Source organism: Choloepus didactylus, chromosome 1 (assembly GCF_015220235.1).
Source record: "Choloepus didactylus isolate mChoDid1 chromosome 1, mChoDid1.pri, whole genome shotgun sequence".
Lineage (NCBI taxonomy): Eukaryota > Metazoa > Chordata > Mammalia > Pilosa > Megalonychidae > Choloepus > Choloepus didactylus.
In genome coordinates this window covers 113,118,864-113,135,874 of record NC_051307.1, presented here as the reverse complement: position 1 = coordinate 113,135,874, position 17,011 = coordinate 113,118,864, and the positions used below count along the sequence as shown (strand labels likewise).

The 17,011-nt window shown below is 38.5% G+C and overlaps 1 protein-coding gene across 17 annotated transcripts in view; it reads right to left on the bottom strand.

The window, feature by feature from the left end:
• PEX5L (peroxisomal biogenesis factor 5 like) overlaps window positions 1-17,011 on the bottom strand; it is a 238,399-nt gene that overhangs the window by 51,649 nt on the left and 169,739 nt on the right. For all 17 annotated transcript variants that reach the window (XM_037839987.1, XM_037839993.1, XM_037840031.1 and 14 more), the window contains one exon: window positions 9,106-9,201. In XM_037839987.1, coding sequence (XP_037695915.1) covers window positions 9,106-9,201 — 96 coding nt within the window. The remainder of the gene's footprint in view (window positions 1-9,105; window positions 9,202-17,011) is intronic.

Genomic DNA, 17,011 nt, shown 5'->3' with positions numbered 1-17,011 from the left:
ACTTTACAAACTTTGCCATTATTATCTTTCTATTATTTACTTAATATACCTTGAAATTTGTACAGTTCTTTTCTTGAATAGGCACAACCTCCTCTAGCCTTGTCTAAACAATGTCTGTGAAATGACCAGTTTGAAGTCTAGTTACATATTTTTTTCTAATTTATATTAAAATAAATACACAATTATTAAAAGAAAATGTTCATCCATGTTATGCCTAGTTTTACAGGCCAAGGACATGATACCCAATCAAATTCAATCCTCTCATTTTACTGATGAGAAACGCTGAGACCCAAGCAGCCAGCTATTGACAAAGTTATAACCAGGACACTTGTTCAGTCTGAGACTCCTTCCACACACAGTGTCATGCTACCTCACTTTTTCATGTAAGTTTAATATGTGATTCCTAGGGACAGAGCTTCCTACATATGGTTTAAACTACTTTAAACCTACCATCTCACTGGTCTTCTGAGAATCACCTCAAAGAGGAGGTGGTAAAAATTGCTTTCCTGGTCCTGCAAATGGACAAACAGATCACAGAGGAGTCTGTAACTTATCCAGGCTGGTTCAGGTAGAGTTTATATTCCTCATGTCACCTTCTTTTCCAGTTATGTGCTGTGCCGATTTGTATATTCAGGTCCCCCAGAAAAACCCGTATTCTTTAATGCATTCTTGTGGGGGCAGGCATATTAGTGTGAATTGGGTTGGAACCTATTAGTTCAGTGTCGATGTGACCCACTCAACTGTAGGTGATAACTCTGGATAATTTCCATGGAGGTGTGGCCTCACCCACTAAGTGTGGGCTTTGTTTAATTTACAGGAGCACTATATAAGCTCAGACAGAAGGAGCTCATAGCGAGCCGGAGTTGAGACAGACATTTTGAAGACGGACATTGGAAGCTGATGCAGACATTTTGGAGAATGCCATTTTAAAAGGCAACCTGTGAGCAAGCAAGATGCCAGCCACGTGCTTCCCACCTAACAGAGGCTTTCCGGATGCCAATGGTCTTTCTCCAGTTGAAGGTTCCCTTTGTTGATGGACACTTTATGGCCTTAAGACTGTAACCTTGTAACCAAATAAACCCCCTTTTATAAAAGCCAATCCATTTCTGGTGTTTTGCATTCTGGCAACTTTAGCAAACTAGACCATGTGCTCAAGGTATTAATGACTAAATGTTCAGAATCAGATCTTGGATTTCTCAGTTTTGACATTAAGGGAATTTATCCAAGCTTTCTGGTCTGAAGTTAGTCTACAAATATGATGGTTTTAGAAAACCAATCTGTAGGTAACTAAGATTTTGTTATAATGGGTTAAATCAAAGATTTAATTACTTTAATATTTATTCAGTGGCTATCAAGTGTCAAGGAACAGTGAAAGAATATAACCATCAACAACTCTAACTTTAAAAAATTAGGGGAAGACTTTAAAATCTCTCTTTTTAAAAGTCACTTATCTATAAATTTATCTAAAACCATCTTACACCTCTTTAGATTTTAGTCCATATCACCTCTGAGGGGTTCAGCACAAGTCACTCTGGAGTAATTCTTATCTGGATTTCAAATTATTTTGGAAATCAAATTTTGTTTGTTTTAAGTGGAAGGAAATCAAATCAATATAAGAGCAAAGGAACTATCTAAAATTTGATTTGGGAATTAAGTTGGCTAATATGATGTGCAAAGCTTTAGGAAATCTGTATCTCAAGCAGTTAACCTCAAGATTCCTTCACTATTGCCCAAAGAATGTTTTCATATATTTTCAGAAAACTTCTGTTTTTTTGGACAGTGTCTCTAAGTCAGAATGTTTTAAGGAGTGTTTAAGCCATTAATCCCTTCCACCTGCTTCAAAGAGGTGACACTGTCATAGAAAGCAAAAGGAAATGTGAGGGGATGGTGGAAACAGATAATCTCCTTGTGAGGAGGGTATCCAAGTCAGCAGCTTCTAACATAATCCTGTATTAATAAAGTCAGTTCAAGAACATCTAGTTTCCTTCAATCGTTTAATAATTCTGGGGTGCCTATCAGATCTATGGTATATACACAGGGAATAACTTCAGGTGACAAAATTTCTATATGGAAAGAATTTTTAAGCTTATGTCAGTAGAGCTGGGTTTAGCTGTTGTGTTGATTTGAATATAGCATCTCTTAGTTGTACTTAAGAGAGATAAAGGTCACCCATATTTCTAGAATGAGAAATTACTAATTAGCATTAAACTCTTTCACTGTCCACGGTCTCCTAACAATAATTACCAATTTCCTGTGATTTTTCACAAAGTGCTGCTGGAGGGAAGGTTAGCCTGAAGCCTGGAGAGAAAGGCTTGAAGACTATGTCACATGAAACAAGACACAGAGACGGAAAGTCAGGAGGCAACTTTCAAAGAAGCCTAGTCATTGTGAAGAAGAAAAGGCAAGTAAGTGCCCTCCCAGATCCTTGGTGAAGGATCAGTGTGCCCCCTAGGAACAAGGACGGTCCCATAAAGGTCTCTGTTCATTCCCTGTGGGGATCAAAGAGGACAAGCTGATGACCAGTGACAAATAGGCTGCCGTCTGAAACGTTACATTGTGTTCGTACTCTAAGGGGAGGCTTTCCATTTTGCAGCAATGAAAGTCGCTGAGCATAGAGATAGGGAAAAAAGGTGTGAAGCAGGCTGAGGTTGGGGTGGGAGGAGAGCTTTGCACCAGTTGCCTGTTGCTGTTAACAAAGATTTTAGTAGAACTTAATAGGCTCAGTTACTTAGCCAAAAGGATTTATAAGTTATGCTTCTTATTCCTTTTCTTGCCTCTGATTGCTTTACTTTCCTTTGTCCATGCATCTCCCTTTTTCCTCATTCATGTATTTAACAATTCCTTTTAAAAATTTGCTACCAAAAAGTAAAGTTGTTAAGATATTGAGTAAAACACATAATATAGCATTATAATAGTCTTGGAACTCAGTAGAATGAGACTTTGATTCCAGGGGCAGAAACTTCATCTTTAGTCAGTCAGCCTATGATATCTATTAAGCACCCATTAGACAAGAGATGCTTAGATAAAATAGGTGCTTTAGGGGAATGAGTTGTTCATTTACTTATCCAGCAAACTTTTATGTGGTCCTAGTCTGCACTAGTCTCTCTGATAGGTGTTGAAGACGTAAAGAAGGATGAGACACAGTCATGCCCTGTCTTAGAATGGTAAAGACTTAAATTATTCGGGTGTGGTAAAGTCAGGAATGGAGACAAGGAGAGGAGAGGTTTTGGAACAAGTTAGACCTACTGGTTACTCAGTTCCCAGAGAAGTACACAGCACACCACACAGGGTCACCAGGAGCACAGTGGATGCAGGGCAACCATGAAGGGGTGGGAGAGAACCAAGGGAGAGTGGGCTGCAGCCTTGATTGCAGGCTAGGGCGGGGCAATGGCTGTTGCAGAGTCAGGCCTGTGACTGGTAGGTGTTTGCTTGAATTTGATGCCCCCACAATACTGGACAGGAGGCTCTGGACTCTGGGGGTGGGGGGTGGGGATTTATCTCATGGAAGCTGCTAGAGGGTGGGCTGTGATAATTCCACTGATGTGATGGCAAAACATCAAGATGGTGTTTTGAACTTGAGAAGAGATAATACATGACCGTAAGAGGTTGCAGTCTTGTAAGAGAGTCTTGTATGGGTACTGGTTGTGTAAGCCTAGGTGATAAGCAATACTCGATTGAACTCCCGGGCTTCCTATATCTGAGATAATTCAAGCTCATTATGGTCAGAGACTGTGTCATATTCAATTTACTATATTAGAACAGTGCCTGGCCCATGCAAAGAGCCTGAGCATGTCTGATGAATTTGTTGCTAAATCCAGTTTATTCCAAAGGTTGAAGTGCTCCGAGAGACTAACTAGCTAAACACATTACTGGATGCTGGCTGGCTCTCTTTTCTCCCAGCTACAGGTGATGAAAAGATATTTTTGCTTTGTGGTTGCAGGTGTGCTGACTTCCCATGTGACCTCTCTCCTCTGCAGACACAGCACAGTTCTCTTTAGAGGTCTCCATTCCTGGCAGGTAGCTTTAGGGCTGATTGAGCTCCCTGGGCACCTTCCCTGCTTTGCACCTTGGTGCCTCCCTGGGCATCTTTTCTAGGAGCCTGTTGTAGATGACAGTGCATTTAGGCTGCTGGCTAGGAAGAAAGTCCAGGAGGAAGCTTTCACTTCCTGCTCTGGGAAAATGAGGTGGTTTTTTTTTTTTTTTTTTTTTTTTTTTTTTTTTAAAGCTCAGAATAGGAATATCTGACTCTTTTCTGACTCTTTGCTCCTAAATTACAATATTCTGGGCAGAGGTAACTTTTCAGTGATTTTTCAATAAAATGTAAGGGATGGAGGCAAAGGTCTTACCCACTCAAGCCCTTGCTAGACCTAATAGTGCAACTTGAGCTTGAGCAATGTCAGCCTTTGCTCATTAACAGTTCCCGGGTCATTTACTGTATGTGATAAATGTGTATGTGTTTTTAGTTGTTTTTTTCTAGTAAAATATATTATATTTTAGAGCATTTCAACTTAAAAATTAAATTGCCTGTTATAAGGTATTAGTATAAATAAAAACTATTTCGTACCATGTAAAATACAAAACATGCCCAATGTTACTTCAAGGCAAGATTGGTTGGTGCTGCCTTCACTCTTAGAGGTGTGTCTCACTGACTGACATCAAGACTAAGACAACTCAGGGCACACGTTGGCAAAGGCCTAACCAGAAATCTGTGTGCTCCGGGCAGAACTGTTTATGTCAGCTAGCCAAATGAAGATATTAATTATAATAGAAGGTTATATGGCACTTCATGTGTAACAACAGATAGATGGAAAGAAGTGTTATCCATATGAATGATCACCAATCACTCATCCACTCATTCATTCAACAAATATTTATTGAGCACTTGGCAGGTGCCAGGCATAGTTCTAGGTATTGGGGTACTGTGGTAGATAAGAGGCAAGGCCACTGTTTTCATGAGGTCATATTTAAAAGTGGGAAGAACAATAACAAACAGATGAATACAAATAAACAAGGAAAGAGCCAGTGATAAGTACAAGGATGAAAAACAAAACCCTAGATAATGCGATAGCACTTGGTTGGGCAGGTTCAGCTTTTCTGAGGTGTTGACAACTTGAGTGGAACTTGATTGATAGGAAGGAACCTGCCACATGATGATCTGGGAGAAGAATGTTTCCAGTAGAGGGAGCAGAAAGTGTAAGCAGCAGACAATGAACTTGGTGTGTGAGTTATAGGGAAAGAGGCAGCATGCTGGGAGCCCAAAGAGGGGGACTGAGGAGCTGGAGAAGCAGATGGAGAAAGAGCCAGGTGCCCAATCAGGAGGCAGGACGATAATAAAAATTATTAAAGTTTAAGAATGGAATAGAATATGAAATAAGAGGAATATTGGGATCAGATGAAATAAAAGTATGTTGGAGATTTCAGAAAAGTTCAACTTGCTCCAGGCATGATTTTCTTCTGGTTCTTACTAGAGTTTAGAACTATGTCTGATGGAGGCAATCTGCAGCTCCCCTCTTTATCTTGAAGCAAAGAACGAGAAAGTTTTAGCTCTCTTAAGACTCTGATATCCCACCAGACTGTCTAAAAATTAACTTTTTCCTTGATTGCCAACAGAATAATTGTTTATGGCAGAACACTTAGAAAACACAGGGAAGCCAACAGAAGAAAAAAAATCACACCAGATACAACCACCCAGGAGTAACTACTATTGACATTTAGGCACAGACTCTTTGATCCTTTTCCATGCTCATATAGTACAGTGGTTTAGAAAATGGGCTCTGGAGTCTAGGTGAGACTCCTGGCTTTGCAACTTACTAAATGTGGGCACTACTTTTCAATCTATCTTAATTGCTTATAAAATATCACATAAAATGCAATCTCTTAAAGCTTCAGTTTCCTCATCTAGAAAATGGGGATTATGATAGTAGCTTCTTCACAGGATTGCTATAACAATTAAATGATACAATCCATGTAACGCTCCTTTTTCAATACCTGGTACATAGTATATACTCTTAACACGTTGGCTATTATGCCGTTACAGAATTGGTACCATGTTGTAAAACTGTCAGCATATAAACTACTATTCCAAAGAACACAAAACATTTTTATATGACCTTAAATGTTTTTCCACAGTGTCATTTTTAATGGTTATATAGCAGTTTACCATAAGGATATAACATAATTTAGTTTATTTTCTATTATGGAACACAGGCTGTTTCCAAATTTTCACTATTCTAAAAATCTCTACAAACTTTCATGATGGTTTCTCTAGGAAAAATTCTAAGTGGCTGAATCAAGGGGGATGTACAGTTCCAAGACTCTTTGATGCAGATTGTGTCTTCCACTATGAATTTAGATAATACCTTGGGTAAGAACAATGTCTGCAACCAAGTATTCCACATATGTGTACAGTTTTGTAGGCATGGTCTATCATTGGCTTAGTACAGATACTTTACCCTTGTGCAAACACCTTTTTCTCCATATCTTTTAATATCTTCTCATTAGCATCATCTTCCCTCACTCCTCAATGAAGTTTCTCAGTTCCAGGCTTCCAGCTGAGGAAATTTGCTTACATTTTCTGATTTGCTAGAGATTCTGTATTTATCATTCTTTTTATCTGAAACCATAAACTCATAGGGTTTTAGAATATTAGAAACCTAAGCCACTACACACCTTACAGATGAAACTAAAGTAGAGGGAACAAGTGATTTGCTTAAGTTGGCCTTTGGTCCATGCTACTGTTACACTGTAAGCTAATTAAAGGCTGGCTCATTTCTTTAACTCTAGTACCTAGTTCAGCAGTCAGCACATGTAGGCAGCCAATAATGTTTGTTGAATGAATGACTACTTGAAGAAACTTACAGCCTCCTAGGATTTTGTAGCTGGAAAGGACCAGAGAGACGTGGAAAAGGTGGCTTAATGAGATGTATGCTGTCATATAGTGATTAGTGACGAAGCTGGAATGACAGCTCAGGTCTCTCAGTTTCCAGGAGAGACAAACAGAAGCCAAGAGAAGACATGGCTTGGTGGATACATTAATTTCTGGCTGTGATCACAAATACCACAAAATGGGTTGGCTTAAATAATGGGCATTTATTGGTTCATAGTTTACTTCCTACAGGGGTTAGTATCTTCTGGCTGGCCATCTGGAGGTTCCTTGGCTTTTTCATCACATATCAATGCACATGGCAGGATCTTCTCCTTTCTCTTCTGGGTTTCATTGACTTCCAGGTTCTTGCTCTTCCCATGGCTTCTTTCTCTCTGAATTTCATTCTGCTTATAAAGGACTCCAGTTATCCAAATTAAAGCCTAAACTGACTCAGTTGGCTACACCTTAACTAAAAATAACATCCTCAAAATGTTCTATTTATAAGACAGGAATGGATTAAGATTAAGAACATATTTTTCTGGGGTACATGATTCAGTTTACCACAGTGGGTGAGGTAGGGTCAAGTAGAGAAGAGATTAAACTATTCTGCCTTGCTCTAGAGAGGTCAGAACCAAGAGAAAAAAAAAAAAAAAAACACACCAAAAAACTGGAAGTTTCTGGTAGGCAGATTTTAGCACAATATAAGGAGGAGGTTTCTAATAGTTAGGACTGTCTAAAACTGAAAGAAAGAGGTTTTACTGAAAAGAAGTGAGCTGCCCCTAATTGGAAGTCTTCAAATGGAAATAGGGCAAAAATTTGTCAAGTATGCTTTAAAAGAAAAAAAAAATAGTTTCATGTGTGGGGCTATCGGATAGATAACTTCTAAGGTCTCTACCAACACTAAGTTTAAATGATTTTGTAAATACATTTATTTGCAATTGTTTAAGTCTTTTTGAGTATGAATCTATTATCTTTCTTCTTGTACATGTTAATAAATTATGTTTTTTGCTGACCAAAGATTCTATGGTTCTAAATAATCTTCTTTTCAGTGCTAATTCAGTGTGCTACACACACAGAGGAGTCCAGAAAATAAATTTAAATTAGCTCTTGAGTCTGGAAAATCTATATTTAAAATAAATTGAGCTGCAGGTTCAATTATTTGAACAATTGGTTGAAATCAGCTGGTCTCAACCAACTGTATCAGTTGATCATGTTCAAGGGAACAAATGTGCATGAACTTTTTTTAAAAATTGGAAACGTCAAAATTTGGGTGATTGAATTGTGGCAAGATAAAAGAGTTCTCTTATTGGATTTCTGAATGATGATATGTCCCAGAATAGAAAGAATCCTTTTAATATTAAATTGCAAATGTGATTTATTGCATTTCAAGTATAGTTACTGAAAGACTGCCCATCATATAATCATTTTTCCCAACTTCTAATGGTAAGATAGCCACATAAATGAACCATATTCCAAGAATACTTTCAATTTTCAAAATTTCATATCAGCAATGGAATGGAGGTCCTAACAAGTTCATATTTTTGTTTGGTGAAAAGTTCCACTCTCAAACAGAAATCTAGCAAAGCTTTGATGAATACCCTGGATAGCAACTGAGAAGCACTCAAGTGATTCTAGCCAGGAAGAAAATGGATAAACAACAGCAAATACACTTTTAGCCCTGTTTGCCTCCCTTCCCACCTCCCTCTTTCTTTCCCATTGGAAGGCTAAATATGGAAATCAGTGTTCAAATCAAGTAATTCATTTGATCTATCAACAATGTTTTGAACAATCTTTAGTAAAAAATATGGCTAAAGTCAAGATGGACTATCTATTGGTTAGAATATTGCAGCCATGCCCTTTTCCAACCCAGTTAGGAAAATGTATAATATCCCACGGGCAGAAAGACCTTCTGTTTGAGGCATCATGCTAGATGCTAGTGAGATAAAAACATCAGGAATGAGCCCCAGTCACCTGGAGGCACAGCGAATGCATGACATGGGTTCATCGTCGAGCCCATATTGGGCTCAGAGTTCTTCCTAATCTGTCACAGAATCAGCCTCTATTGACATCTGTTACTCATCCCTGGTACCAGAGGTTCTAGGGTAACAAGTCTTATTCTAACGATCACAATCAAGTTTATTACATGTGTCTATAAAGGAAGAACCATTTCATATATATCCTGCTGAAATTTGATTTTTGAACTCCACTACAAGAAACATGAAACTACCAGAAAAAGTTACCTCCACTGCTGCTTTTGCCCTTTCAAATTCCTCTTCTAAGGAGTGGTTTCTTGAAAGTAATGCACTTCCCCAGCGCTGTTCTTTGGTTAGTCGAGCCTGAAATAAAATGAATGCATGATGCTATAATATTGGAGTCATATGATAGAAAAATATTTTTTCTCTTCTCATTTCACTTCCTTAGAGCTCATAAAACACCTGCAACTGATCTCATTTTGGAGTACTTTCCAAGCATGATGTTGCCTAAATTGGGATAGTGTTGAAGTGCGTGTGTGCACATACGATTCCTCTAAAAATGGATCTTAGCCACAGTCATATTAAAATACTGATGCCCAGCTCCACTTCCCAAGGATCTTTCTTGAACTGATTTGGATACCAACCATTCAAATTTCAATCATGCTTTCCAAATGATTCTAGTATGCAGCTGGGATGGAGAATCCTCGTAGGAAGGCTAGACCTAGAAACTGATATTCAAGCTTCAGCTTGTTAAAAGACTGGCTTCAGGTAAAACTGTAAAAGCTGTAGAGACAGCAATGTGGCTTCCAGGACTTTCTCTTGATGTACACATCAAAACCTCATGCTAAATTATCTTCCCTTTGCCTTCCCTCTGTGAGCACTTAGATCTGCCTTAGGTTTCATTTCCTCAGGACACTGATCTCTGTTATATAATGAGTCAAAGATAAAATCATGTCTGATAACAACAACTGCTTTGCAACAATTACCAGGCAATGCGATACACATTTTAATCTAGTTAAATGCAAATTTTCCAGAAGGCTCCCCCAAAGTCTGATGTAATTAAAAAAAATATTAATTTTTAATTCCATGAAAATACAACGAATATAGTCTTATTGAAAAAATTAATCATGGCAGATAGATGTGTACCTCTAGACCTTTTTCTTCATAGTTACATACGTATTTAGCCACCCAAAGAATGTAGTACTGTGTTTTCAAAAAAATTTTAAACATAAATGGCATACCATTCTGCAATTTACTTTTCCCCACTCAACAATATACTTTGGAGAGTTTTTACATTTAGTACTTATAGATCTACTTCATTCTTTTTCTCAGGAATTTCCTAGTAAGGATACATCATAGTTTGTTTAGCCCTCTGTGGACAGGCATTTAGGTTGCTTCCAACTTTACACCATGTGATTACTTGTTTTCTTCTCTATCTCCCCTCTCTATAGTGGGATCCATGAGGGTAGGGATTTTGATAAATTCGTACTCCCCATTCCTAGCACAGGGCCTCACAGATGTAGAGTGCTCCACAAAGGCCTACAGAGCCCAGGGTAAGGGACTACACTGATAAGACACCTAGGCTGTGGAGAGCAGGCAGGAGCAATGGCAGCCTCCTGGGCCCCTGTGTTAGCTCGCTCGACTGCAGGGATGTGAAACTGGGGCTTCTATTGCAATTATTTGAACATGCCTGGGCCACACTCCAATTATATAAGACTCTCTGGGGGGTACGGCCTAGACATCAGGTGGTTTAAAAACTCCCCAGGTGATTTTGATAAGCAGTTGTGTTTGAAAACAACTGTTCTATAGCAAAATTTAGTTCTTCATATAGCACTTACTATCTATACAACTCAGCTGCTTTTCATTCTTTCTCCACCATCACTGGTTCTCAAGAGGACCCTCCTTTTTTATTACCCAAAATCAGGGATCAATAAATGCTAGATACTGTTGTAAGTACTTTCAATACTCATTTCATTCTTTCAAAAACTCTAAGAATAAGTATGATCACCAGCTCCATTTTTTAAATGCAATATTATTGAGATATTTTTAAATACCAGATAATCATACAAACTGTACTATCAATGGTTCATGGTACATCATATGGTTGTGCATCCATCACCACAATCAATTTTTTTTAACATTTTCATTGCTCCAAAAAAAAAATAAAAATAAAAATAAAAAAGAACACCCAAAACGTCCCATACCCCTTATCCCCCACTATTATTTACTTATTTTTTTGGCTTTGTTTTCTTACTCATCTGTCCATACACTGGATAAAGGGAGTGTCATCAGCCACAGGGTTTGCACAGTTAATTACACAGTCACACAGAAAAGCTATATACTTATACAATCATCTTCAAGAATCAAGGTTACTGGATTACAGTTCAACAATTTCAAGAATTTTCTTCTAGCTCTTCCAATACACTAAAAATGAGATATTTATATAATGCATAAGAATAACCTCCAGAATGACTTCTCAACTCTATTTGAAATCTCTCAGCCACTGAAACTTTATTTTGTTTCATTTCTCTTCCTCCTTTTGGTCCAAGAAGGCTTTCTCAATCCCACAATGCCAGGGCCAAACTCATCCTCGTGAATCATGTCCTACATTGTTAGGGAGATTTACAACCCTGGGAGTCATGTCCCATGTAGTGCGGAGGGCAGTGAGTTCACCTGCCATGTGGGCTTAGAGAAAGAGGCCACATCTGAGCAACAAAAGAGGTTCTCTGGGGGTGACTCTTAGGCACATTATAAGTGGGCTTAGTGTCTTCTTTGTAAGAATAGGTTTCATACGAGCAAGACCCAAGATCAAGAGCTTGGCCTATTAAATTGGTAGTCCCAGATGCTTGTGAGAATGTAAGGAATCCCCCAGGTGGGGAAGTTTAATATTTCCAATGTTTCCCCAGTTCCTCAAGGGGACTTTGCAAATACTTTTTATTTTCTGCCTGACTTACTCTGGGGTGTATCAGGGTATCACAGAAACCTTTACAAACCAACAAGATCTCACTCCCTATTCAAGATTCCATGTAATTATGATGTTCGATTAAACTGACCATATAAGTTAAATTAGATAGTGTGCTACAGAAAATATAAATTTTGCACCAAATAAACATATCTTACTTTGGTCTCACACAGAAATTGAAATTTTGAATACAGTCAATATTTTTCTTTACTCTTTGGTCTGAATTGCCTTAATCCTAACCAGATCAGCTTCACTCATATCGCTAATTGAAGTCTGATCTCTTTTTCAGCTTTTTTAACAGCTACTGTATGGGGTAATGCTGCCTTTCATAGCTGCAGAACTCTAGCTCTGGAGCAGCTCCATTTTTTTTTAAAAAGCAATTTTATTGACATATATTCACATACCATACAATCATCCAAAGTGTACAATCAATTGCTCTCAGTATCATCACACAGTTGTGCATTAATCACCACAATCAATATTTTGAACATTTTCATTCCTCTAAAAAATAAAATTCAGAATAAAAATAACAGTAAAAGAAAACCCAAAACATCTCATACTCCTTCCTTGGCCTATTATTCATTTACTATTTATCTCCCTTTTTTCTACTCATCTTTCCATATGCTGGATTAAAGAAGTGTGAGCCACAAGGTTTTAACAATCACACAGCCACACTGTACAAGCTATATAGTTATTTGATCATCTTCAAGAATCAAAGATACTGGATTGCAGTTCAGCAGTTTCATGTTTTTCCTTCTAGCTATTCTAATAGACTAAAAACTAAAAAGGGATATTTATATAATGCATAAGAGTAATCTTCAGAATGACATCTTGGCTCCATTTGAAATCTCTCAGCCACTGAAACTTTGTTTCATTTCTCTTCCCCGTTTTGGTCAGGAAAGTTTTCTCAATCCCATGATGCCAGGTCCAGGATCATCCTTGGAAGTCATGTCCTGTTGCCAGGGAGATTTAGACCCCTGGGAGTCATGTCCCACGCAGTGGGGAGGGCAGTGAGTTTACCTACTGAGTTGGCTTAGAGAGAGAGGCCACATCTGAGCAACAAAAGAGGTTCTCTGGGGGTGACTCTTAGTCACAATTATAAGTAGGCTTAGCCTCTCCTTTGCAGTAACAAGCTTCATAAGGGCAAGCCCCAAGATTGAGGATTTGGCCTACTACAATGGTAGTCCCCCAAGTTTGCAAGAATATCAGGAATTCCCCAGGTGGGGAAGTTTAATATTTCCACATTTCCCCCCAGGCCTTCAAGGGGGCTTTTCAAATACTCTTTATTCTCTGCTCAGATTACTCTGGGATGTATCAGGGTTTCATACCAACCTGTACAAACCAACCAGATCTCACTCCCTATTCAAGGTTCCATGTAATTATGGTGTTTGAATAAACTGACCATTCAAGTTAACGTATATAGGGTGCTACAGAAAATATAGATTTCTCACCACATAAACATTTTTTCCTTTGGTTTCACACAGAAGTCGAGGTTTTAACAGTCATTATCATCCTTTTCCCTTTAGTCTGGTTACCCTAGTTCTAATCAAGACAATTTCGTTCATATCTCTGATTGAAGTCTGATTTCTTGTTTAGCTTCTTAAACATTTGCTGTATGGGGTAATGCTGACATTCATAGCTGCTGAACTCTGGCTCTGAGTCTCAGGTGTCACACAGTTACTTGAAGTTCCAGGGACAGACCAGGTTATACACAAACAGCTCAGCATCTCGGAATTTAGAGATAACCATTACAACTCATGAATAGTTGTGACTTCTGTAAGAGCTTACAATCTAGGAACCATTACCATAAGCCTTCCCCTGATATCCTATGCTCTCAGACTCAATTCTCAGTGTTTGCACATTATAGTAAGTCCATATTAGTGAGGCGTTATAATGTTTGTCTTTTGGATTCTGGCTTATTTCACTCAACATTCTGTCTTCAAGGTCCACTCACCTAGTTGCATACCTTACAACTCCATTTCTTCTTGCCTCTGCCCAGTATTCCATTGTGTGTATACACCACAGTTCATCATTCTGTTTATCAGTTGATGTACCCTTAGGCCAGCTCCATCCATTGCGAATTGTGAATACTGCTGCCATAAACACCAGTGTGCAATGTCCACTCATATCTCTGCTCTCAGTTCTTACAAGTATATACCGAATAACAGGGTTGCAGGACCATATGGCAACCCCAAAGTTAGCTTCCTGTGGAACCACCACACTGCCCTACAGCTGGGCTATACTATTCTTCTTCCCTATAACAGGGAATAGGTATATCCCTCTCACCAAATTTTCTCCAGCACATGTATCCCTCTATTTATTTTGTAAACAGTTTTATTCACACACCATACAATCCATCTTAAGTCAGTAATCAATGATTCCCAGTATGATCACATAATTATGCATTCACCACCACAATCTATATGAGGACGTTTCCATTTCTTCCGCAAAGAAAGAGGAAGAGGAGAAAAAGTACGAGGAATAAAAATACAAAATATAGAAGAAAAATAAAAATAAAATAAAATAAAATGAAAAGATCAGACAACAAAAACACTACCAAGAATTCCACATCACTCCCTTATATCACCCTCATATAGACATTTAGCTTTGGTATATTGCCTTTGTTGCAATTAATGGAAGCATCTTACAATGTTATCAGTAACTATAGACTCTAGTTTGCATTGATTGTATTTTTCCCCTATACCACTCAATTTTCAACACCTTGCAATGTTGATATTCATTTGTTCTTCATTAAAAACATTCATATATTTGTACATTTAATCACCATCATTAACCACTCCAGGTTTTGCTAGGTTATACATCCCCAGTCTTTATCTTCTATCTTTCCTTCTGGTGTCATACATGCCTCTAGCCTTCTCTTTCAACCATACTCATACTCAACTTTGTTCAGAGTACTTACAATATTGTGCTACTATCACACACTATTATGCTATCCATTCCATTTCTGGATCTGTACAATCAATCCTGTTGAATCTTCTGTACTCCTTTGCATCAAATGCCCGATCTCTAACCTCTTTCTGTCTCCTGATAACCTGTGTTCTCAACTCTCGAATATCACTTATCAGCATTAGCTGAGATTAGTGACACCATACAATACCTGTCCTTTTGTTTCTGGCTAATTTCACTCAACGTAATGTCTACTATCTACCATTTTGGTATTTGGATTTTACATGTCATATCTTATTATATTTTTGTTTTGTTGTCCTTTTTCTCTCTTTTTACCCTTACCGATAGCCTTCATTTCTACACTCTTTTCCAAACCTCTCTCTCCTGTCTTTTCCTATCTGCCTGTAGTGCTCCCTTTAGTATTTCTTGTAGAGCAGTGTACCAGTTTGAATATATTATGTTCCCCAGAAAAACCCAAATTCTTTGATACAATCTTGTGGTGGCAGATGGATTAGTGTTGATTGAGTTGTACCTTTTGGATTAGATTGTTTCCATGGAGATGTGACCCACCCAACTGTAGGTGATAACTCTGATTAGATAATTTCCATGGCTTATTTCACTCAACATTCTGTCTTCAAGGTCCATTCACTTAGTTGCATACCTTACAATTCCATTTCTTCTTGCTCCATTTCTTCAGCATGGGCCTTAATTAGTTTACTAGAGCCCTAAGAGTTCAGCAGAAGGAGCTTGCTGCTGTAGCTGAGACAGACATTTTGAAGATGGTTGTTGAATGCTGACACTGACATTTTGGAGAATGCCATTTTGAAACTCAACCTGGGATCAAGCAGACTCCAGCACATGCCTTCCTAACTAAAAGAGGTTTTCTGGATGCCACTGGCCATCCACCAGAGAAGGTACCCTACTGTTGATGCCTTCGTTTGGACACTATTATGTAACTTTGTAACCAAAGAAACCGCCTTGATAAAAGCCAAGCCATTTTTGGTGTTTTGCAAAATGGCAGGATTAGTAAACCAGAACAAGCAGGTATCTTGTTCACGAACTCTTTCAGTGTCTGTCTGAAAATATTTTAAACTCTCCCTCACTTTTGAAGGACAGTTTTGCTGAAAATAGAATTCTTGGTTGGCAGTTTTTCTCTTTCACTATCTTAAATATATCATACCACTGTCTGCACATAGTCTTACCAAGCTTCCTTTGGATGTGATGGATCACTTTTCTCTTGCTTCTTTCAGAATTCTGTCTTTGACATTTGATAATCTGATTATTAAGCATCTTGGAGTTGGTCTACTCAGATCTATTCTGTTTGGGGTATGCTGCACTTCCTGGATCTGTAGCTTTATGTCTTTCATAAGAGATGGGAAATTTTCAGTGACTATTTCCTCCAATATTCTTTCTTCCCCCTTTCCCTTCTTTTCTCCTTCTGGGACACCCATGACATGTATATTCATGTGCTTTATGTTGTCATTCAATTTCCTGAGACCTGGTTCATATCTTTCCATTCTTTTCCCTATCTGTTCTTTTGTGTGTAGGATTTCAGATGTCTAGTTCTCCATTTCATGAATCCTTTCTTCTGCCTCTTCAAATCTACTGTTGTATGTCTCCACTGTATTTTCATCTCTTCTATTGTGCCTTTCATTCCCATAAGTTCTGCTAATTGTTTTTTCAAACATTTGAGTTCTTCTTTATGTTCACCCAATGTCTTCTTTATATCCTTTACCTCTTCTGCCATATCTTCCCTCAACAAGTTGATTTGGTTTTTGAATTGATTTAGCATATTTGTTTGAAGATCTTTAATCTGCTATTTCAATTCCTGGATCTCATTTGAAGTGTAAGTTTGTTCCTTTGACTAGGCCAGATCTTAGTTTTTCCTAGTGTGATTCATAATTTTTTGTTGTCTAGGCATCTAGTTTCCTTGATTACCACAGTCTGATTTTCCCAGACCAGATGGGCCCAGGGATCAGGAGGGGGTTATAATCATCATCAGGTGTCCCTGAGGGTGAGACCCAGGAGACTGTCAGACTTTCCTGAGAGGCCTCTAGATTCTGTGCTTTTCCTATTCTTGTCAGCCCACAGCTCCCCACTGGCATAAAGAGGTGCAGTGCCTTTAATTCTTGGTGGAGCTGTCCAGGGGCGGAGGGTGTCAGAAGCCGAGACTAAACAGCTTCTGTCTTTATTTTCCCTCCAGGCCCTAAGGCCTGAGTTCTCTGAGGGAGGGCAGCCACTTGATCTAGGCCCTGCCCTACCCCTTTTCTTAGGGAAGATAAGCCTTTAGGAAATTATCTTCTA